Source organism: Pelophylax lessonae, assembly GCF_965119305.1.
Source record: "Pelophylax lessonae genome assembly, chromosome: 2".
Taxonomy (NCBI): domain Eukaryota; kingdom Metazoa; phylum Chordata; class Amphibia; order Anura; family Ranidae; genus Pelophylax; species Pelophylax lessonae.
In genome coordinates, this window is record NC_138769.1 from 364,563,917 (window position 1) to 364,583,360 (window position 19,444).

Genomic DNA, 19,444 nt, shown 5'->3' on the forward strand with positions numbered 1-19,444 from the left:
CAATGTGATATTTGAGTTTTTAATTTTTAATACATTTGCAAACATTTCTAAAATCCAGTTTTCACTTTGTGAGTATTCGGTACTGAGTGCACATTAATGAAGACAATTAATGAATTTAAACAACTGTAGTATCAGGGTGCAACATAACAAAATTGAAAAAAAATGAAGTGGTCTGAATACTTAAAGCAGAGCTCTACCTAAAAGGAGAAGATCGCTTGTCTGCCTCCTCCCCCCCCTTCTGCTGCCACATTTGGCACCTTTTGGGGGGGAGCTGGTACCTGGTTTTGACAGGTACCCGCTCCCATTTCCAGTTCAGAGTCAGAAGTTTGACCCCCCCCTTTACTTTCCCTGCAACTGGCCCATTCACAAAGTGTAACGTGCTTTGCACATGTGCAGTAGAAACCGGCTGTGAAATCTTACTTCCAAAATTCCAAAACACAAATCAAATCCCAATTAAGTATATGAAGGGCAAATCTTGATGCTACATTTTGGATATTTTCATGGCTAATAGGTAAGATATTGTCTCAAAAAGAGCATGAGGAACTTGACACTGCGGTAGGGGACATAAAAGTTTAATATAGCAGGGAGAAGATTGTTTAAATGTAACTTTGATGGTGGAAAAGCACTGATGCTTTAAATTATGTCCTGATGGCTTTAAGCTGTATGTGATGTTACAGAAAAGTACACTTTTTATGAACAGCATGACACAATATTCTGGCATTACATATTTTGAATGTTTATTTGATTATTTCACTTTTACATTTAGCTTGACCTAAATACAGCATCAGCACATCAATATGGTTCATATCAGCTTGAAGTTTTTTGAGTGGTTTTGGCTGCAAACCCAAATTTTTTTATCCAGTGGCAAATAGGTCTGAATTGACCAGTGGAAGTAGCAGCTGCAACACATGTAAAAGCTACAGGAAAGTTTACTTTTAAAAAAAATTCTAAAGCCCTCAACTTCATAGAAATTGACCAATGACACAGCTGTTTAACAGTATCGTTTTGGAGCCACAACTACTTTGTCCTAAAAGCTTAATCAAATGTCAAAACAAAATGCACAAAGCCAATTTAAAGCCACAACCCCAGATTCAGCGAACCCTCTACCATCACCATATTGCCAATACCAATCGTTCCATAAAAAATTTAAATAAAGATTTCAGGTATGAGTTTGGTGGAAATTGGTTAGTGTCAGGACAGAACAGTACATGAGCACTTGATTAGGCAGCAAATAGAAAGAGATAAAGAAACTTTGAAAGGTCAAAATGTAAGAGGGAGAGGTAAGGCAGGTTTTATCTTAAATGGAGAGGTAAGGCAGTATTTATCTTGAAATATATATTAAGAGTGTGCTATTTGAGATGCAATAGCCACAAAGATTTTTCAGTGGCTGGCCATTATGGAATCAGCTTAGTAAGGCTGCAATTCAAAGGGATTGACAAGGCAGTTTTTACCCCAAAGTAAGCATTATAGTGTATTTTTTGAGAGACAATGGGGACAAATATTCTACAGTAAATGGACAATATACAAGCAGCTTGGTAAGACCCACAATCTAGGAAGCCGAGACAAAGTTTTTTTTTTTTTTTTTTAATAGAAATTTGAGTATGTTATTAAGAGACAAATGCCACAATTATTGAACAGTAGCTTGACATTTCGTAAACAGGTAGTTAAGGCCTCAATAAAAGATGGAGAGATGATACAGGTTTTATTTTGAAATAAACATTTGAGTGTATTAATCTGAGAGACAATATCTACAAATGTTTTGAGTGCCAGAGCACTGGAATAGTGTGACAAATAATTTCCCCTGCAGACATAAGAAATTGTAGCACCTTTACAGTGCCAGAACACTGAAAAAAGATGTAAAGTTTGGCCCCCCAAAAAGCATTTATCCTGCAGCAAACAGGGATTTTGTAGAGTTAGGACCAGCTGTGGAAGCATTGTGTGGCACATTTAGAGTGCCAGGACACTGGAATAGGTTGCAAACTTTGAGACACAAAACAGGAGCAAATATTAGAAATTTGGCAGCTGAAATCCAACTGTGGAAACATTGCATGGCACCTTTACAATGTGGGAGCACTGGAACAGGCCACAAAATTCAATACACAGAGCAGGATCTACCCTTCAGCAAACAGCAACAATTTGGCAGCTGAGGTACAGCTGTGGAAACAATGAGTGGCACCTTTACAGTTCAATAGTACTGGTACATGCCTGTATAAAGGTGCTGTGACCACCACTTTAGCCTGCAAAACCTCCTCGTCCTCTACTACTCCAATGTGCAGAATCTCTGCTTATAATGGCAGCCATGGCTATAGAGTAAATAAATATGTGGTGATGTAACTGTGTAATACTTTATCACACAAATATATGATAATATACTGCAAAGGGCAGCTTTGCCTTTGTTGACGATGGACAATGAGGATTGACGATGGATTTACATCGAGGGACACAATTTTTCTTCTCTTTTTTAATAATGGACTTGTCAAAAACTGTTTCCTTTGGTTATTACTTTTTGACACTTTCTTGGTGAATGGGTAGGGGTACTATGTACCTGATACCCAGTGACATAAGGGGGGGCCTGGGATCTGGGGGCCCCTTGTTAAATGGGGCCACCAGATTCCGATAGGCCCCCCACCCGCAGCCCCTGACAACCACAGCCCAGGGTTGTCGGGAAGAGGCCCTTGTACCCCTCAACATAGGGACAAGCTGCTTTGGGGGGCACCCCAAAGCACCCTCCCCATGTTGAGGGCAAGCAACCTAGTGAGGTTCAGGCAGGGAGGGGGGCAAGCAACCTCGCTCGCCCCCCTCCCTTTCCTGGCCTGCCAGGCTGCATCCTCAGATAAGGGTCTGATATAGATTTTTGGGGTGCCCCACACCATTTTTTTTGTTATTAAAGATAAATTTTGGTGTGGATTTCCCTTAAAATCTATACCAGACCCAAAGGGCCTCTTATGGATTTTTTTTGGGGGGGGGGCATATAGTTCGTTTTCCTAATTCTGTTATGGGGCTCCCCTTAAAGCCATACTAGACCCAAAGGGTCCCCCAAACTGTTTTTACCCCAATTTCTTTTAATTAAGATTTTTTTTTTTTTTACAATTCTTTTTTTTTTTAATTCATCTCTCAGCAGGGAAGCCTTAACAACCTATTGACTGTGCGCTCGGTGGGCAAACATCCCACTAAGTGCACAGAAAGTTCAAATGTTAGGAGAGTACCCGAATGGGTGATGTTCAGGCCAAACTTATGCTTGGACTAAACCGTTCGCCCATCCCTAGTGGTGCCTGAACACTGTAACCCCTCACATTTACTCTTGCTGGGCGCGGGATCGGGGCCTGCTGTTAAAAATTAGAAAACAAACTTGAAATTACATGCACCTGTCAAACAGGTGTGGAAAAATGGGGCATTGGGTGTTGGTGAAACTTGAACACTGTGACCCATTTTTTTATTGTTTGGGGGGGATTTTTATAACTTTTTAATTTAGAGTTTGGGATAAGAATATGGTGCTTGGGTGAAATACTTTTGTGCTTTGTGGACTATAAACCATATGATTATAGTTTTTTTTTTTTTTTTATAAAGAAAATAAGGGTGCAGCAACTGTGGAGAACTTTTTTTTACTGCTGATGCTGCAAAAAAAATACATAAATACAAAATAAAATAAATGTAAAAGAAAATTAAGAAAGCAAATAAAAAAAAAACTGTGGTGTTGAAGAAGGAAGACCACCTGCGACCACCGAGAAGGAACAGCAGTTATGGAGACATTTGTTTTTTGCTGCTTCTGGAAAAAAAATTCAAAAAGCCAAAAAAAAAAAAAAAAAAAAGGGAACCACTGCTGACACAGAAGAGGAATGCCCGCATGACAGAATTGAGGAACAGCAATTATGCCCTAAATATTTTTAGTGCTGCTGCAGCAAAAAAAATAAATAAGAATAAATAATTAAAATAAAATTTAAAAATAAAAGGAAACCACTGCTGACACAGAAAGAGGAACACCTGCGACACAGAAGGGGGGACAGCAATTATGCCCTAAATATTCTTAGTGCTGCTGCGCCAAAAAAGAAATAAGAAAAGCACTGCTGATGCAGGAAAAGGAACACCTGTGACGCAGAAGGTGGGACAGCATTTATGCCCTAAATATTATTAGTGCTGCTGCGCCAAAAAAATAAAAAAGGAAACCACTGCTGACGCAGAAAGAGAAACACCTGCGACGCAGAACGGAATGCAGCAATTATGCCCTAAATATTATTAGTGCTGCTGGGCCAACCAAAAATAAAAAATAAAAGAAAACCACTGCTGACGCAGAAAGAGGAACACCTGCAATGCAGAAAGGGGTACAGCAATTATGCCCGAAATATTATTAGTGCTGCTGCACCAAAAAAGAAAACACTGCTGGCGCAGAAGGAATAGCACCTGCGAAACAGAAGCAAAAAAAAAAAAAGATCAGTGAAAAAAAAATGGGATCAGTGGGGTGACACGGACACCTCAGAAGCACCACTATATTGTGTTATTCACAAGAATCACAACACTACACTACACTGACTGCACTAAACTGACCAAACACACGATCCCCTAACTACCCTGCCTAATCGTCACTAACACACTACACAGGGCTGCCGTGTAAGCAGCCTTATATATTGTGGAGCGTGGACTTAGCCCTTGAGCCATGACTGGTCAAAGGCACCCTGACATGACCAAGCATACAGGTCAGGTGCATGCTTTGGCCAATCATCAGAAATCAATGCACTGCGAGATTGCAGTCATTATGGGGTGCTCGTCGGCGGGGAAACTTCCTGCCCAGTGCCCCGTTTGTGTGTTAACGAACGCACATACACAACTTATGTTCGACTTGAACATCAAGCCCATCCCTACTGGGCAGCACAGCATCAGAAATCTCCAGCAAACCCTGGCCACATATCACTGTTTACTGTTCACTGCACCCGTGTGGTGCTCTCTATCAGCTGCTCAGCACAGAAAATGTCTGCAGGCTGGTTTCACAACACAGCTACCGTTCTCCTGCAGCCCAGTTCACACTCCCCTTGCTCTCTTGTGTCAGCCAATCACAGTCCCCAAAACCCAGCCAAGATGGCTGCCCCCTGCAGTGAGTGGAGTCACTCTATAGATGAGCATTACAAAATAGTCTCCATGAAGATGACTGCTGCACTTCTGCATTAATGAATATTCAGTCTAACCCTGACTACACTGCAGACGGATAATATAGCAACAGCAAAGGAAGAAGTTGCACAGGAGTTGCCAGCTACAGCTCAGGTTACAAATTCATAATGTCTAATCACTGATGCGCTGGATGTAATTTTCTGCATCTGTTCTTTTTCAGCATGCATAGACACTGCACAGTTGCACTTCTTTTTCTTGTGTACTGGGTGTAATTCTCAGTATCTGTTTTTCAGTGTGTATGAATAGAAAGTAGCGCCTGCCTTGTTCTGTATGCTAGGTATAATTTTGAGTATCTGCTCTTTTTTGTGCATATATAGACTCTAACCCGAAGCACATATCGTGTCCTGTATTTCAGGTGCAATTTTCAGTATTTGTTCTTATTTTTGTTTCTTGTTTTGTTTGTGTCAGTATATGTAATTGCTTCTACAGGGACACAGTATGGTACCACTTCTTTGGAGTCACTCTTGGCATCTGTTCTTATTTACTACGTGTACTGCAGAACTTCTAATGTCTGTTCAACCTTTCCTCTACATAATGCTTATTGCAGAAGTAAAGTGCTTTTACAAATAAAAAAATAAAAAAATGCTAGCAGGTAGGCTTTTATTGCTAAAGAAACTTTTACATTTCTATGGCCATAAAAGCTTCTGCGTTACCTGCCAATAAATTGTTTCTGAGTGTACACTGAGCTGCGCATGTACTCAGAGTACATTTTCATCATGCCTTGGGTGCCGGGATAGATTGACTCCTGTGCCCATGCTTAAACACTCATCACACCGCCCCCTCACTGCGGCTCACTGTAGCCAAAAACTGACAGCTGCCCCCATGCTAAAACGGAGCGTTTAGTGTGTGGGCAGTGTGAACGAGCCCTAAACATAACACATTAGATGAGAGAAGGAAACAGAAGAGTGATTTCTGAGAAATGAACTTTGCTGCACAATTGTTGATTTTTTTTCTTTGTTTTTTTAGAAGGTGTTTTTTGCGACAATTTTTTTTATATTTATGTTTGATGCTTTTTTTGTGCATTTGATATTTATTTGTCTACTGTTGCTTTAAAATGATTATGTGAAAAACTACTGTCTTATATTATAATAGTAAATTATAGAATATTAAATAATATTTAATTATAATAATATAATTTAATAATATAATTGATTAATTTCTGCATGCTTTAACTAGAAGTCACATGTGTGATAAGAAAGGGCAACCAAAATGCATGTTGCAGGTAAAGGCTGCATCTTCAGACCCATTTAACCACTTGCCACCTGCCCACCCTCAAATGAGGGCGGAGCTGTGCGGCTCTCATTCTGGGATGACGTCATATGACGGCGCCCCAGAACGCCGCTCTCGCTCTCTACCTAGGACGCGGTAAAGAGCAAATGACGTCACTTTTTTCCCTTTGTGATCGGCTGTGTCCAATCATAGCTGGTCACATGTAAATGAGGAAGTGCCATTTATCGGCACTCCTCGTCTCACACTGTCAGAGTGTGTGGCGAGGAGAGCCGATCAGGGGTATCAAGGACAGGTAATCATGGCACTGATCATCAGTGCCCTGATTACAGTAAAGCCCCAGCAGTGCCCATCAGTGACACCAATCAGTGCCCATCAGTGACCCCAATCAGTGCCCATTAGTGATGCCAGTCAGTGCTCATCGGTGCCTGCTCATATGTGCTGCCCATCAGTGTCGTCCAACAGTGCCACCTATCAGTGCCCACTAGGGCCACCTATCAGTGATCATCGGTGCCGCATATCAGTGGCACCTATCAGTGCCCATCAGTGCAGCATATTAGTGTTTTCTCATCAGTGCCACCTAATTAGTGCCCTTCAGTGCCACTTCATCGGTGCCCAAAAATGCTACCTCATCAGTGCAGCCTATTAGTGCCCATCAGTGCCGCCACATTAGCGCATATCAGTGAAAGAGAAACATTACTTATTTACAAAATTTACTGACAGAAACTAAGAAAAAAAAATTTCCTTGTTTTTTGTAAAAAATAAAAAACCCAGCGGTGATTAAATACCACCAAAACTTCTATTTGTGTGAAAAAAATGATAAAAAAGGCATTTGGGTACAGCATTGCATGACTGCGCAATTGTCACTCAAAGTGTGGCAGTGCTGAAAGCTAAAAGCCCAGTAGGCAAGTGGTTAAAGAGCATTCAACACTCACTCTTGGAATTGAATATTACAGGGGAAGTCTATAGGTTGTACACTGTCCATCATCAGGTGTGAACCAACCCTAAATGTTTACTGTCTGACTTTGTGTGCTGTTCTTTTTTAAAAAAAATGATGTTATTAGTTTGTAATTACCTAGTGATCCTGCCAGCTTTGCAGAGTGGCAATGCTATTCCATGCAATCTCTAGTCTTTTGAGTAACTCAATCTGTGCATGTTTCAAATTCAACATCAGGGAGTCATGAACTTCATCTATTCTTCCCATGTATCCCCTTCCACTCGTGACTATCCTGCAGAGCAAAGAGGAAGTGTTCTACTGTCACAATCATTGAGCCACCCTTCATGATGTACAGGAGAGACAGGTGGGGTGGCTTAGAAGAATAAAATAAGAAATAAAGTAATGTTTTATTTATTTTTTTATTTTTCTGCTCTGACAGTCATGTGACTGATCGTTTAAAAAAAAAAAAAAGACCAGGGGAATGTACATGATGCATCACATGCTCAAAATCTGTTCCGCCTACATATTTATCATTGATCGCTGATGAACTTGCGGAAGACCAGGTGACCAGCTTACAAATGATGTAAAATAAGGTATTCATATCCATTTTTTTAAAAAGAGAAGTATGGGAATCAGAATCATACTTACCTAGGTGGATGCAGCATTGGTCCGTAGCTGCATCTGTTCCCCGCTGGCTCTAAGGCTGAGAACCGAGCAATCAAACCCGACAGATCGCTCAGTTCTCAGAGCTCCCTGAGCAGAGAGCTGATGAGAGTCAGTCACCGCTCTCTGTTCTGCCACCTCCTCGCTCACTGGAGAGCACTGGGCTGTGGAGGGGGCTGGAGCAGCTGGCTGAGAGGCTGAGCCGGTCGCTGGTCCAGGCATGTGGGAAGATCCAGACTATATGATCGCAATTGTTCCTGAGCCTGGATCGGCTCTGTGACATGACGTCAGCCGAAAGCGAGCTTAAGCTGAAAACGGGTCACAGGAGTGCAGAACGAACTGCACTCCTGTGATCCACAGAAGTACAGCCAAACCAGCTTTGGCTGTACTTCTCCTTTAAGCAATACTATAAACTTCATTTTAGGCTGGGTTCACATTGCTGCAATATGATTTTGATTTGACTTTCAGTGCGATTATGAAGTGCTACGTGGATGCAACTTGGATGCAACCTTGATAGGGTTTATATATTCAAAGATGCCAAAATCGCACTGGAATCACACCAGAATAGTACAGGAGCTTTTTCCAAAATTGCTCAGTGCTGAGTTGCATCGACATAAACAGACACCATTGAAAAAAATGTGATTTCCCTTATCATGTGATTCTGTGCGACTCAAGTCACATCTGAAATCGCACTAGTGTGAACCAGACCTTAAGGATAAAATACACTACTGTTATATTAATATATGTTCTTAAGGGTAACACATTAAAACCATGCCAGTGATGGGAACCTCCTAAGTGCACAGAGTTTAAGCCCGTAAGGAAGGGAGGACCCATGTTTTTCCTCCTGAGCTCCCACCACTGGACGAAACTCATTGAGGGAAAATTTGGACACCGCAAGACACTGGAAGCTAAATATTGGTAAAAAAAATTAAATAAACATATTCTGGTGTGCTGTTTTACTTTTAACTTATTACCCTCATGCACAGTGAACTAGTTAGTCCATTTAGGTTTGACAACTCACCACTCATATTGGTGAATATCCCCATAGTTATAGGTTTCCAAGAATGCAGGCCTTCTTTTGTGTCAATACTATCTTATTTGCTCTTTAGTATCAAGTGTGTGCTTCCAGATGGGCCTCTGGTAACACTTGCCCTTGTTAAAACTTTAAAGTGGATGGAAACCCCATTCATAAAATTTGACCTGAGCACATATATCTGTAGTGTTAACCTATCTCTCTCCAATGCCCTGAGTCTGTTTCTTTCTGCTGCTTCATTCCTCTATTATCAGCATGATAACTTCTGACACGTTCTCCGACAAAGGAGATAAAGGCAGCTGGAAATTTGTGTCGTGGAAGGGACGTAGAGACAGATTAGCAGAGAACTTGTCAATTCACAGCACAGCTCTGCAAGTTTCTTCGTTCCTCTGCCTATGTGGGGGGTGCCTTTCCTCCAATCAGCTGTCACACAATGTATGCTCAGACTTCCCTCCCACTACTGATGTGCACTTTCTAAAGAATGCAGAAAGCTGAACACAGCAGATATACAAATAAAACGTATGTAGGGAGATTTCTCGCATATCGTATCATCTGAGGCTGTTCACTTCACTAGGTATATGTCAGGATTTACATCCACTTTAACTAATTGTTGCTTATCCCAATTCTGTACTTCTGATGCAGAAATGTTTGATCCGTGTACACCCTTGACATGCTTTGTAGAGAAAATGTCTGCTGCAAATCGCACATGTTCAAATCATGAGCTTTTATCAGGCAGTTTTGTGACTTACACATCAAGATTGATGTCCAGATGAAAATATTCTGGGGATAAAGTATATTTTTTCTGAGGGCATAGAATTATTTTTTTGGTCAGCTAGCAAAATTAGTCATACTGGACAGTAGAGCTGCACGATTCTGGATAAAATAAGAATCCTGATTTTTTTGCTTAGAATAAAGATCCTGATTCTCTCACGATTCTCGGCATAAAATCATCTTTCACATTATACAAAAGAATTGGGCTAACTTTACTGTTTCTTTCTTTTTTTTTTTTAATTAATGAAAGTGTATTTTTTCTTAAAACAAATTGCGCTTGAAAGACCACTGCGCAAATACGGTGTGACATAAAATATTGCAACAACCGCCATTTTATTTTCTAGGGTCTCTACTAAAAAATTATACATAATGTTTGGGGGTTCTAAGTCATTTTCTAGCAAAAAATACTGATTTTAACTGTAAGCAACAAGTAGTAATTGAAAAAGCGCCAAGCCTGAATGCCAGTAGACCCAGCGAGCCTGCACCACATCCCTGTTAATATTGCAATTGAAAAGAGAGTGGGATATCACCAAACCCCACGGACTCTGTATATGCCCCAATGAGACCGTTATGGTTAAAAAAAATGGGATTTTATAGGTGAGGCTTGCCAGGTATATTAGTAGATAAACAATAATAGTGGACAAAAGGTAATAAAAATAAAGAGATTTTATTTGTTACAATTTCATCATAAAAACAAATCACAGTAAGTGATAACAATGAATAAGTGCATGCAGATACACAATATAAAAAGAACCATAATTGTGTGGATGGGGCCACTTATGTCCGACATGTTTCGCCAGCAGGCTTCTTCTGGGACATTTAAAAGCTGGTGACTTCAAAACAGGTTCTAAATATAAACAATATATAGTCAGTTATACAGTAAGATTACAACATTATATAAGCATTGGAATGTTTCAGTTGGGGCTCACCAAATATTGTATCCGAAACATGACACATGCATCTGTATCCCAAGGACAGCTGCCATATACCCAATAGTGGAGTGCTAGTCCTGGACAAAAAGTCCAGCCGGGCTTATCCTCCCTACTTGACAGGAACCGGACCGGGCAATACCGGACCACAGAGATATAGTATCTAGAAAACCAATAATAATGGAAAGATTTGTCACTATTACCCCCACAGACCTGAGTAATGGGGAGGGCTGTAAAAACAGAAAAATGGGTCACCGATGGTATAGCTCACACATAAATCACACCCCGAGCTCAGTGGTCAGTGGTAGGAAGAGTGTCAGTGGTAGGAAGAGTGGCCCATTGTTGCTGTCAGTGGGAGGAAGAGTGCCCCATTGCTGATGTCAGTGGGAGGAATAGTGCCCCATTGCTGCTGTCAGTGGGAAGAAGAGTGCCCCATTGCTGCTGTCAGTGGGAGGAAGAGTGCCCCATTGCTGATGTCAGTGGGAGGAAGAGTGCCCCATTGCTGCTGTCAGTGGGAAGAGGAGTGCCCCATTGCTGCTGTCAGTGGGAGGAATAGTGCCCCATTGCTGCTGTCAGTGTGAAGAAGAGTGCCCCATTGCTGCTGTCATTGGGAGGAAGAGTGCCCCATTGCTGCTTTCAGTGGGAGGAAGAGTGCCCCATTGCTGCTGTCAGTGGGAGGAAGAGTGGCCCATTGTTGGTGTCAGTGGCAGGAAGAGTGCCCCATTGTTACTGTCTGTGGGAGGAAGAGTGCCCCATTGCTACTGTCAGTGGGAGGAAGAGTGCCCATTGCTGCTGTCAGTGGTAGGAAGAGTGCCCATTGTTGGTGTCAGTGGCAGGAAGAGTGCCCCATTGCTACTGTCAGTGGGAGGAAGAGTGCCCCATTGCTACTGTCAGTGGGAGGAAGAGTGCCCATTGCTGCTGTCAGTGGTAGGAAGAGTGCCCATTGTTGGTGTCAGTGGGAGGTAGAGTGCCCCATTGCTGCTGTCAGTGGTAGGAAGAGTGGCCCATTGTTGGTGTCAGTGGCAGGAAGAGTGCCCCATTGCTGCTGTCAGTGGGAGGAAGAGTGTCCAATTGCTGCTGTCAGTGGGAGGAAGAGTGCCCAATTGCTGTCAGTGGGAATAAGAGTGCCCCATTGCTACTGTCAGTGGGAGGAAGAGTGCCCCATTGCTGCTGTCAGTGGTAGGAATAGTGGCCCATTGTTGGTTTCAGTGGCAGGAATATTGCGACAAGGGCTGGATACAGGCAAGCAAAGGGCCACATCTGGCCATTGAGTGAGAGTTTGAAAGCCAATGTACTGTTTGGACACATCTGAGCTTATCACTACTCTGCACTAAGAATTAGCAGCAGGGGTGGGGTTCTAGCTTAGATTAGGGAACTCAAAATTCGGCTGATTCCTGCAGAATTGGCTAAAGAAACTTGAGCTGTGGGTGGTCCTGTCAAAACTTGATGGAAGTCAGGGGCAGTTCATGTTCAAGTATTCAGGCAGCCAAGGGTGTAGCAGCTAACTAAACAAAATAGCTAGACCTTCAGATTCCTCCATCTATGCTAGGGATCTCCGAACTACAGCCCTCCAACTTTTGCAGAACTACACATCCCATGAGCCATTGTAAAACTCTGACATTCACAGACATGACTAGGCATGATGGGAATTGTAGTTCCTGAACAACTGGAGGAGCATAGTTTGGAGACCTCTGATCTATGCTGTTAAAAGTGGGTGGAGGAAACTATTGATTTTTGCCTGTTCAGCCCATAGAGCTGGCTTTGGGGCAGCACAGTCATTTAATGATAAGCACTTGTGCCTTGCAACACTGTGGTCCCTGGTTCAAATCCCAGTGAAGACACTATCCGCTTTAGAGGCATAACTAGAACCTTCAGGGCCCCGGTGCAAGAAACCATGAAAGGCCCCCCTGACCCCTGGCCATGGCCCTTCCCTTCAAGCCTGTGGCTCTTCCCACTTATCCTGGGGCCCTTTACTCTCATTGCGGGACCCTTTCACAAGTTCTGCAGTGGGCTCCCTTCCTGCCATCTTAGGGCCTCCCCACAGTGGTGGAATGCCAGGGCCCGGTCGCAAGTGTGACCTTAGCGATCCTGGAAGTTCATCCACTGGTGTCAGTAGTTTTTATTTTTTGGTATTTTAATTGTATTGTTCTTTATAATTTTATTTTATTTTTTTACAAAAAAAATGGCGCGCCGCCATTACCCACTGCCCCTCAGATACCCAGGGAATCTGCTTACAGGGACCCCCGTTACTCTTTTATTACCCATATGGAACCTACCCCCATTGGGAATCCACAAATGGAGTTATGTAAGACTACGTCTTCCGTTTGCTGACTGATGTTTTGGGATCCTTGAGGGAATCTTGTGGAAAGGTGCGGCCACCTCTGGTGTTACTACTACCCTCACCCTGCCTCTCCAACTATTGTCAATTATTGTCTAATATTGGCTCTTCAATCTGCCATGGCATAATAGTATATACCTATCTATATGCCAAAATACATGATCAGAGAAGTAGGAATGCAGCAGTCTCTTGGAAATACAGATTTTCATCTGTTTGCCTTTCAACAATCCCCGTGGCCTCCCCTCTTTCTTCGTCTCATCTAGGATGTCTCTATGTGTCTGAGATTTGTTCCCTGGACCACTGAGAAAGGCGACTGACCGAAACGCGTCTGGCCCCCCTCGGACATCTCAGTCACCCCTAGCTTCTGAGACGTAACTCTAGGCCCCTTACTTGTTTTTTAAGTGTTTTGTTTATTTCCATATGTATTTGTGTATAACTTGTATTTTTGTATAATAAAATTTTGAAAAAAACGTAATACTCAAGTCCTGGTCATTGCCAATTAAAGTCCCACTTTCTAGGGGAATTGTTCTTTGGTTTATTTTTTTACAATGTCACTGACTAGGACTCTGTCCATTCAGAAAAGCAAGGAGCTGGTAAATTACATATTTACCGACCCCTTTCTGGTCCCCTTTATTGTGACACATCCCCTGCAGCAACCAGCAGGAGAGGGAAGAGAGCACAGTGAGGAGTGAGGGGGGGGGTCAGCAGAACACAAGTGAACTGGATATGAGGAGTGGCGGGGGGGGGGGGGCAGCATAGAGGAACCAATCTCCTCCATTTTCCTCCTGCAGCTACAGGAGGAAAAAGGAGGACAGTGATTTCTCTACATGCTGCCCCCGCCCGCCCCCCCCCCCCAATCCAGGTGTACAGGGGAGCCGCGCAGGCCCCCTGGAGCATGGGGCTCGGTTGCAATTGCAACCCCTGCAACCCCTGTAGTTACACCCCTGATCCGCGTGTAGTTTGTGCATTCTTTCGGACCTTTTAGTTTTCATTTCACACTCCTAAAATATCCTAGTATGAGTGAAAATTGGGCCCTTAGATTGTAAGTTCCTTGTGAATGTAGAATATCTAAAGCACTGTGTAAATTGGTGGCTCTGAATAGATACTGTACCTGTAAAAAAAAAAAAGGTACATATATTTTTTTTAAGGTAAAGTTGCCTTGTAATAAAAAAAAGTTCTGTATATAAGCCTTTCAGTGTGTACTTGGGGAAAGGGTATAAGAAGCAGTGGGAGAGTTTATAGTTTGGAGTGTGTTGTTGTAAGTGTTTGTTGGCAAAGCATTCTGCAATACACTGTATGGGTTTGTAATTTTAGTAGTACAGATGGCGTGTGTATCAATTCCATCTCTGACTATGCAGCTGATGTTTTTGGATAAGTGATTTTGCAAGTATGTACCCCTGTGCAGTCAAGTTCCTAAGGCACCCTTGTGTTCAGCTGCTTCACAGTCCTGTTCTTTATAGCTGCTGAAATTTCGCCTGCGCAACTGTATGCTGAGAAGCACAGCGTAACAAATCAAGAGCATACAGCAATTGTCTCTCTTACTGGCTTTTCCAAATATTTGTATGGGATTTTCTTAGCATCAGAAATATGACAAAATAGTCTGGTTCTCATAGGAAATAATCAACTTTAAGCTAAATGGTTTTTAAACATGCTCAAGTTCCAATCCTTTTCAAGCATATTTAAAAAGGTAGTGATTAAAGGCAATCTGTCGCAAGAAAACAGAACTTGGACATGCACCAGTCACTAATTAGATGAAGTCACATGTTTTTCTTGAGTTTCTCAGTGTCCAGATTAATGTAATATAAAAATCTGCACATGTTAAATAATTGCCTGCAATCTGCAGAAAGAGAGTAATGTCTCAAGTTCCTGACCTTTGTAATACAGTTAGAAATGTAAAAAAAAAAAAAAAGGGCATAAAAACGGTTGTTTTTTACACTGCCTATTGCTCAGCAGCAGTTGCAGCAATGTACTAAGAAAAATTCCTTTTTTATTTGGGGTTTTGTCTGCTTGTTTTATATGTAACATATATGTTTTAATGGGTGATGATTATAATGATTCATATTAGTTTATTAAAATTTAACCAGCTTCCTTCTATTATTTTTTATACATGCATCACACATCACCAACTTACTAACAGACTTATCAGCCTGGATGTCACATAACTTCCTCAAACTCAACCTATCCAAAACCGAGCTCATGATATTTCCTCCCCCGCGTTCCTCTTCCCCTGATTTCTCTGTCAAAATCAATGGCTCACCTATCAACCAGTCCCCCATGCCAAGGTCCCAGGTGTAATCCTGGACTCTGAACTATCCTTTCGGCCACAAATCCAGTCGCTGTCCAAAGCTTGCCGCCTCAACCGCCGCAACATCTCCAAGATATACCCCTTTCTAACCAAAGACACCACAAAGCTTCTAATCCACTCCCTGGTCATCTCTCGTCTAGACTACTGCAACGCCCTCCTCATTGGCTTATCTTTAAATAATCCCCCCTTCAATCCATCATAAACGCTTCTGCCAGACTCATCCACCTTACAAACCGCGCTCGGTCTTTGCTACTCCTCTTTGCCAATCCCTCTATTGGCTGCCACTCAACCTACAAATTAAATTCAAGATACTAACCATATTTTACAAAGCCATCAAAACCTGGTCCCCAGCTACATCACTAACTTAATCTCAAAATAATAAAAACATTTTGATCTGGCGCCAAAAACAATCGATTGTGATAAATTATTCTAAAAAGTGTGCTCAAGTATGTAGTTGCTGCTAATTGGCTGCAGACTTGGGCAGCATGAGATGAACCAGCAAGTACCGTATATACTCGAGTATAAGCCGACCCGAATATAAGCCGAGACCCCTATTTTTACCACAAAAAAAGTGGGAAAACGTATTGACTCGAGTATAAGCCTAGGGTGGGAAATGCAGCAGCTACTGGACCCAACTGGACCACTACAAGACACAAAACAGGGGCTGCGGGCATGGTACAGGAGATGGCACAGGTCATAGTATAGGCATTGCACAGGTCATGGTAAGGGCATGGCACAGGTCAGGGCACAGGTGATGGTACAGGCATGTCACAGGTCATGGTACAGGCATGACAAAGGTCATGGTACAGGCATGGCACAGGTCATGGTACAGGAGATGGTATAGGCATGGCACAGGTGATGGTATAGGCATAGCACAGGTGATGGTATAGGCATGGCACAGTAAGTACAGGCTTGGCACAGTATGTACAGGCATTGCACAGTATGTACAGGCATGGCACAGTATGTACAGGCATGGCACAGTAGGTATAGGCATGGCACAGTAGGTATAGGCATGGCACAGTAAGTACAGGCATGGCACAGTATGTACAGGCATGGCACAGGAGATACAGTGCTGCGGGCATGGTACAGGAGAATGTCCTGTACCATGCCTGCAGCACTGCATGAGGAAATGCAGGGGCTGCGAAGGAGTCTCACTTACCTGTCGGTTAGTCGCTTTCGATTTAAAAATTGCGCCGCCCGGCGCCAATACTACGTCACCGCAAATGCGCCGCCGATGCTCGGGAAAACCCAAACACATTCTGCTTTTCCCGGGCATGCCGCACATGCGCAGTGACACGTCGGCGCCGAGCGGCGCCATTTTTAAAAACACAGTGAAGCCAGTGACTCGAGTATAAGCCGAGGGGGGCATTTTCAGCAAAAACATGCTGAAAAACTCGGCTTATACTTGAGTATATACGGTAGTAAATCTGCGCAAATCTACCCTTAAGTACTACAGTGTTTTAAGAACACCCTATCCCAAAAAAGTGCAAGTGCAAATCCTTAGTGATTATAAGTGTCTATCAAAAAATTACATATTGTATTAATAAATATATAAAAAAAATAAAGTGCAAAAAAAATCAATAAATAAATAATGTAAAAAAATCCAAAAAAATCCATCATATGTCATCTCCATTCATTATTATTTCTAAACGTCCCAAAAGAAAGTCCAATAAAGTGCAGACAAGTGCATAAACTCAGTGCAAATTAATCTTCTATGACAGGTGAGTGCTAAGATACAACTTGAGTGCTGCTTCCACCAATCACCCCAAACTCACTCACCAGATGGAGTGGCTGGTAAAGTTATAAACCAGCTACTGTGCCTTTTATCAACAATATATTATGTCCAGCGTGCAGGTCCACGATTCGCTCTATATGATCACCATTATATAGACATCCTCATAGGAGCACGTAGGGAATAGGGATATATCATGTAATGGAAGGAAAAAAGGATCCACATAGTGTAATTCTGTAAATAATGTCCGTTTATTAAAAGCTAAATATTAAAACTCACATTCAGAAAGTGTCTAACCGACACTAAGGGTTCCACTGTGTATCTCTGTACATCCTATGCTCTTCACCTCCAACTGTCACATCCAAGCCACGAGCATGAATCGTGTATGCGCGGTAGTGTCCAATGTCCTAGTCCTGCCCTACTATTTTCGTCATTTGACGTCTTCATGGAGCAGCTACTGTGTAAAATATGTCATTTTTTGATGATTAATGATTAATTTGGATTTGCACTTGCGCTTTTTTGGGGTAGGGTGTTCTTAAAACACTGTAGTACTTAAGGGTAGATTTGCGCTGATTTACAACTTGCTGATTAATCTCAAATCACCAAGTAAATCTTTCTCTCTGTTCCCCTGAGGACCTCCTGCTCTTTAGCTCCCTTGTCACCTCTTCCCACGCTCACCTCCAGGACTTCTCCCAAGCCTCTCCCATCCTCTGGAATGCTCTACCCCAATCTGTCCGACTATCTCCTACTTTCTCCACTTTCAGACGATCCCTGAAAATACATCTCTTCAGAGAAGCCTATCGGGCCCCCACCTAACAACTGTGCATTTTGTTTCGCCATCAGCACATCCCCCCACTATTTTACCTTGTGTATCTCTTGACCCTCCCTCTTAAAATTGTAAGCTCTAACAGACAGGGCTCTCTGATTCCTATTGTTTTAAAGTGTATTGTAGTTGTACTGTCTACCCTCAAGTTGTAAAGCGCTGCGTAAACTGTCGGCGCTATTTAAATCCTGTATAATAATAGTAATATACATTTTTACATAAATCAGTTGGGACTCACAATGTAATACTGTTCCTTTGCAAAGCCCTGTACTTTATCAGCCTCAAGCTGTGTTTTGTGCTCCCTCTTTTGGCCATTTGGAGGTAATGCAGACTGCGGATGAATTTATGATACTGATATGTGTAGGTGTTATAAGTACCCAAAGCAGATGTATGGTTGTGCTAAATTAAGTAAATGAATAACAATGCATGTTTTTTTCTGAATATCAGGCTGACAGCAAACTTTCCATACAAGGGGAGCATTTTACTACATAATTTGATTTAAACATATCTTTCCTACTATTTCTAACAGCTCCATATTACTACAGCAAATGCCTACTTGGTAAGGCAGTACAATAAATAATGTTGATGTAAATGTGTGGAGTAACATGCAGGAGGCATAAGCATTTTTATCATACATTATCATTTATTTTTCCAATTCCTTATCAAATAAGGAACCCTATAATACATGTTCCGCTGCTGTTATTGTTTATATTAATAGTAAATAATAGTAATAGAAAAGTGATTGCAATGGTATTCCTGTGTATAAAATATATACTTCATAAATATGTGTGTTTAATTCTACTCCCTTCTTTTCTTTCCAGATTCTTCCTTGTGTTCAGCTGCCTGGTGCTCTCAGTATTTTCCACAATTCCTGAATATCAGAATTTATCCAACAAAGGCCTGTTCATACTGGTGAGAAGTCCATATTACTCCTCTTTCTCTCTGTCCGTCTAACATTTGCTTTATCACCTTTAGTATCTTTTAATATCTACTACCCCTCCTACCTTTGAACCCATGCTCCACTCCTTGTTTGGCTGAGTCTCTGAAGCTGCTTAGACTTTATACAATTTTGTCATTCAGGGACAGACTGTGTATAAACTGTAAAATGGTTAAGTATCCCTGCTATGCATCTCTGACATTTCTTAAACAGCGGCTAAAGCAAAGCAATATGTCATGTAGTTACAACCATGCTTAGGCCAGTGGAGCTATATTGCTATGATGTAGAATCACAACACTGTCACACCATGGGCAGAATTATGCTTCCAAATATAAACTCCACGTAAGTACTCTTGTTTTTCCTCTCCTCCTGTGCTATACTTACTTCTAACTGCTTGCTGTCATTAACAGGAGATTAGGTTAATTGCATTTATACATACATTTTTGTATAATGCAAAATTTGATTACTTTTGTGACTATTTTCAGTTAAACTAGCGTAACACCCTGTGGTGTAGAGTGCTAGGATGTACAGTGCCTTGAAAAAGTATTCCTACCCCTTGAAATTTTCCACATTTTGTTACAACTAAAAA

The 19,444-nt window shown here is 42.0% G+C and overlaps 1 protein-coding gene across 5 annotated transcripts in view; it reads left to right on the forward strand.

Annotated features, from left to right (window-relative positions):
* KCNQ4 (potassium voltage-gated channel subfamily Q member 4) overlaps nucleotides 1-19,444 on the forward strand; it is a 332,459-nt gene that overhangs the window by 149,507 nt on the left and 163,508 nt on the right. For all 5 annotated transcript variants that reach the window (XM_082246982.1, XM_082246978.1, XM_082246979.1 and 2 more), the window contains exon 2: nucleotides 18,740-18,830. In XM_082246982.1, coding sequence (XP_082103108.1) covers nucleotides 18,740-18,830 — 91 coding nt within the window. The remainder of the gene's footprint in view (nucleotides 1-18,739; nucleotides 18,831-19,444) is intronic.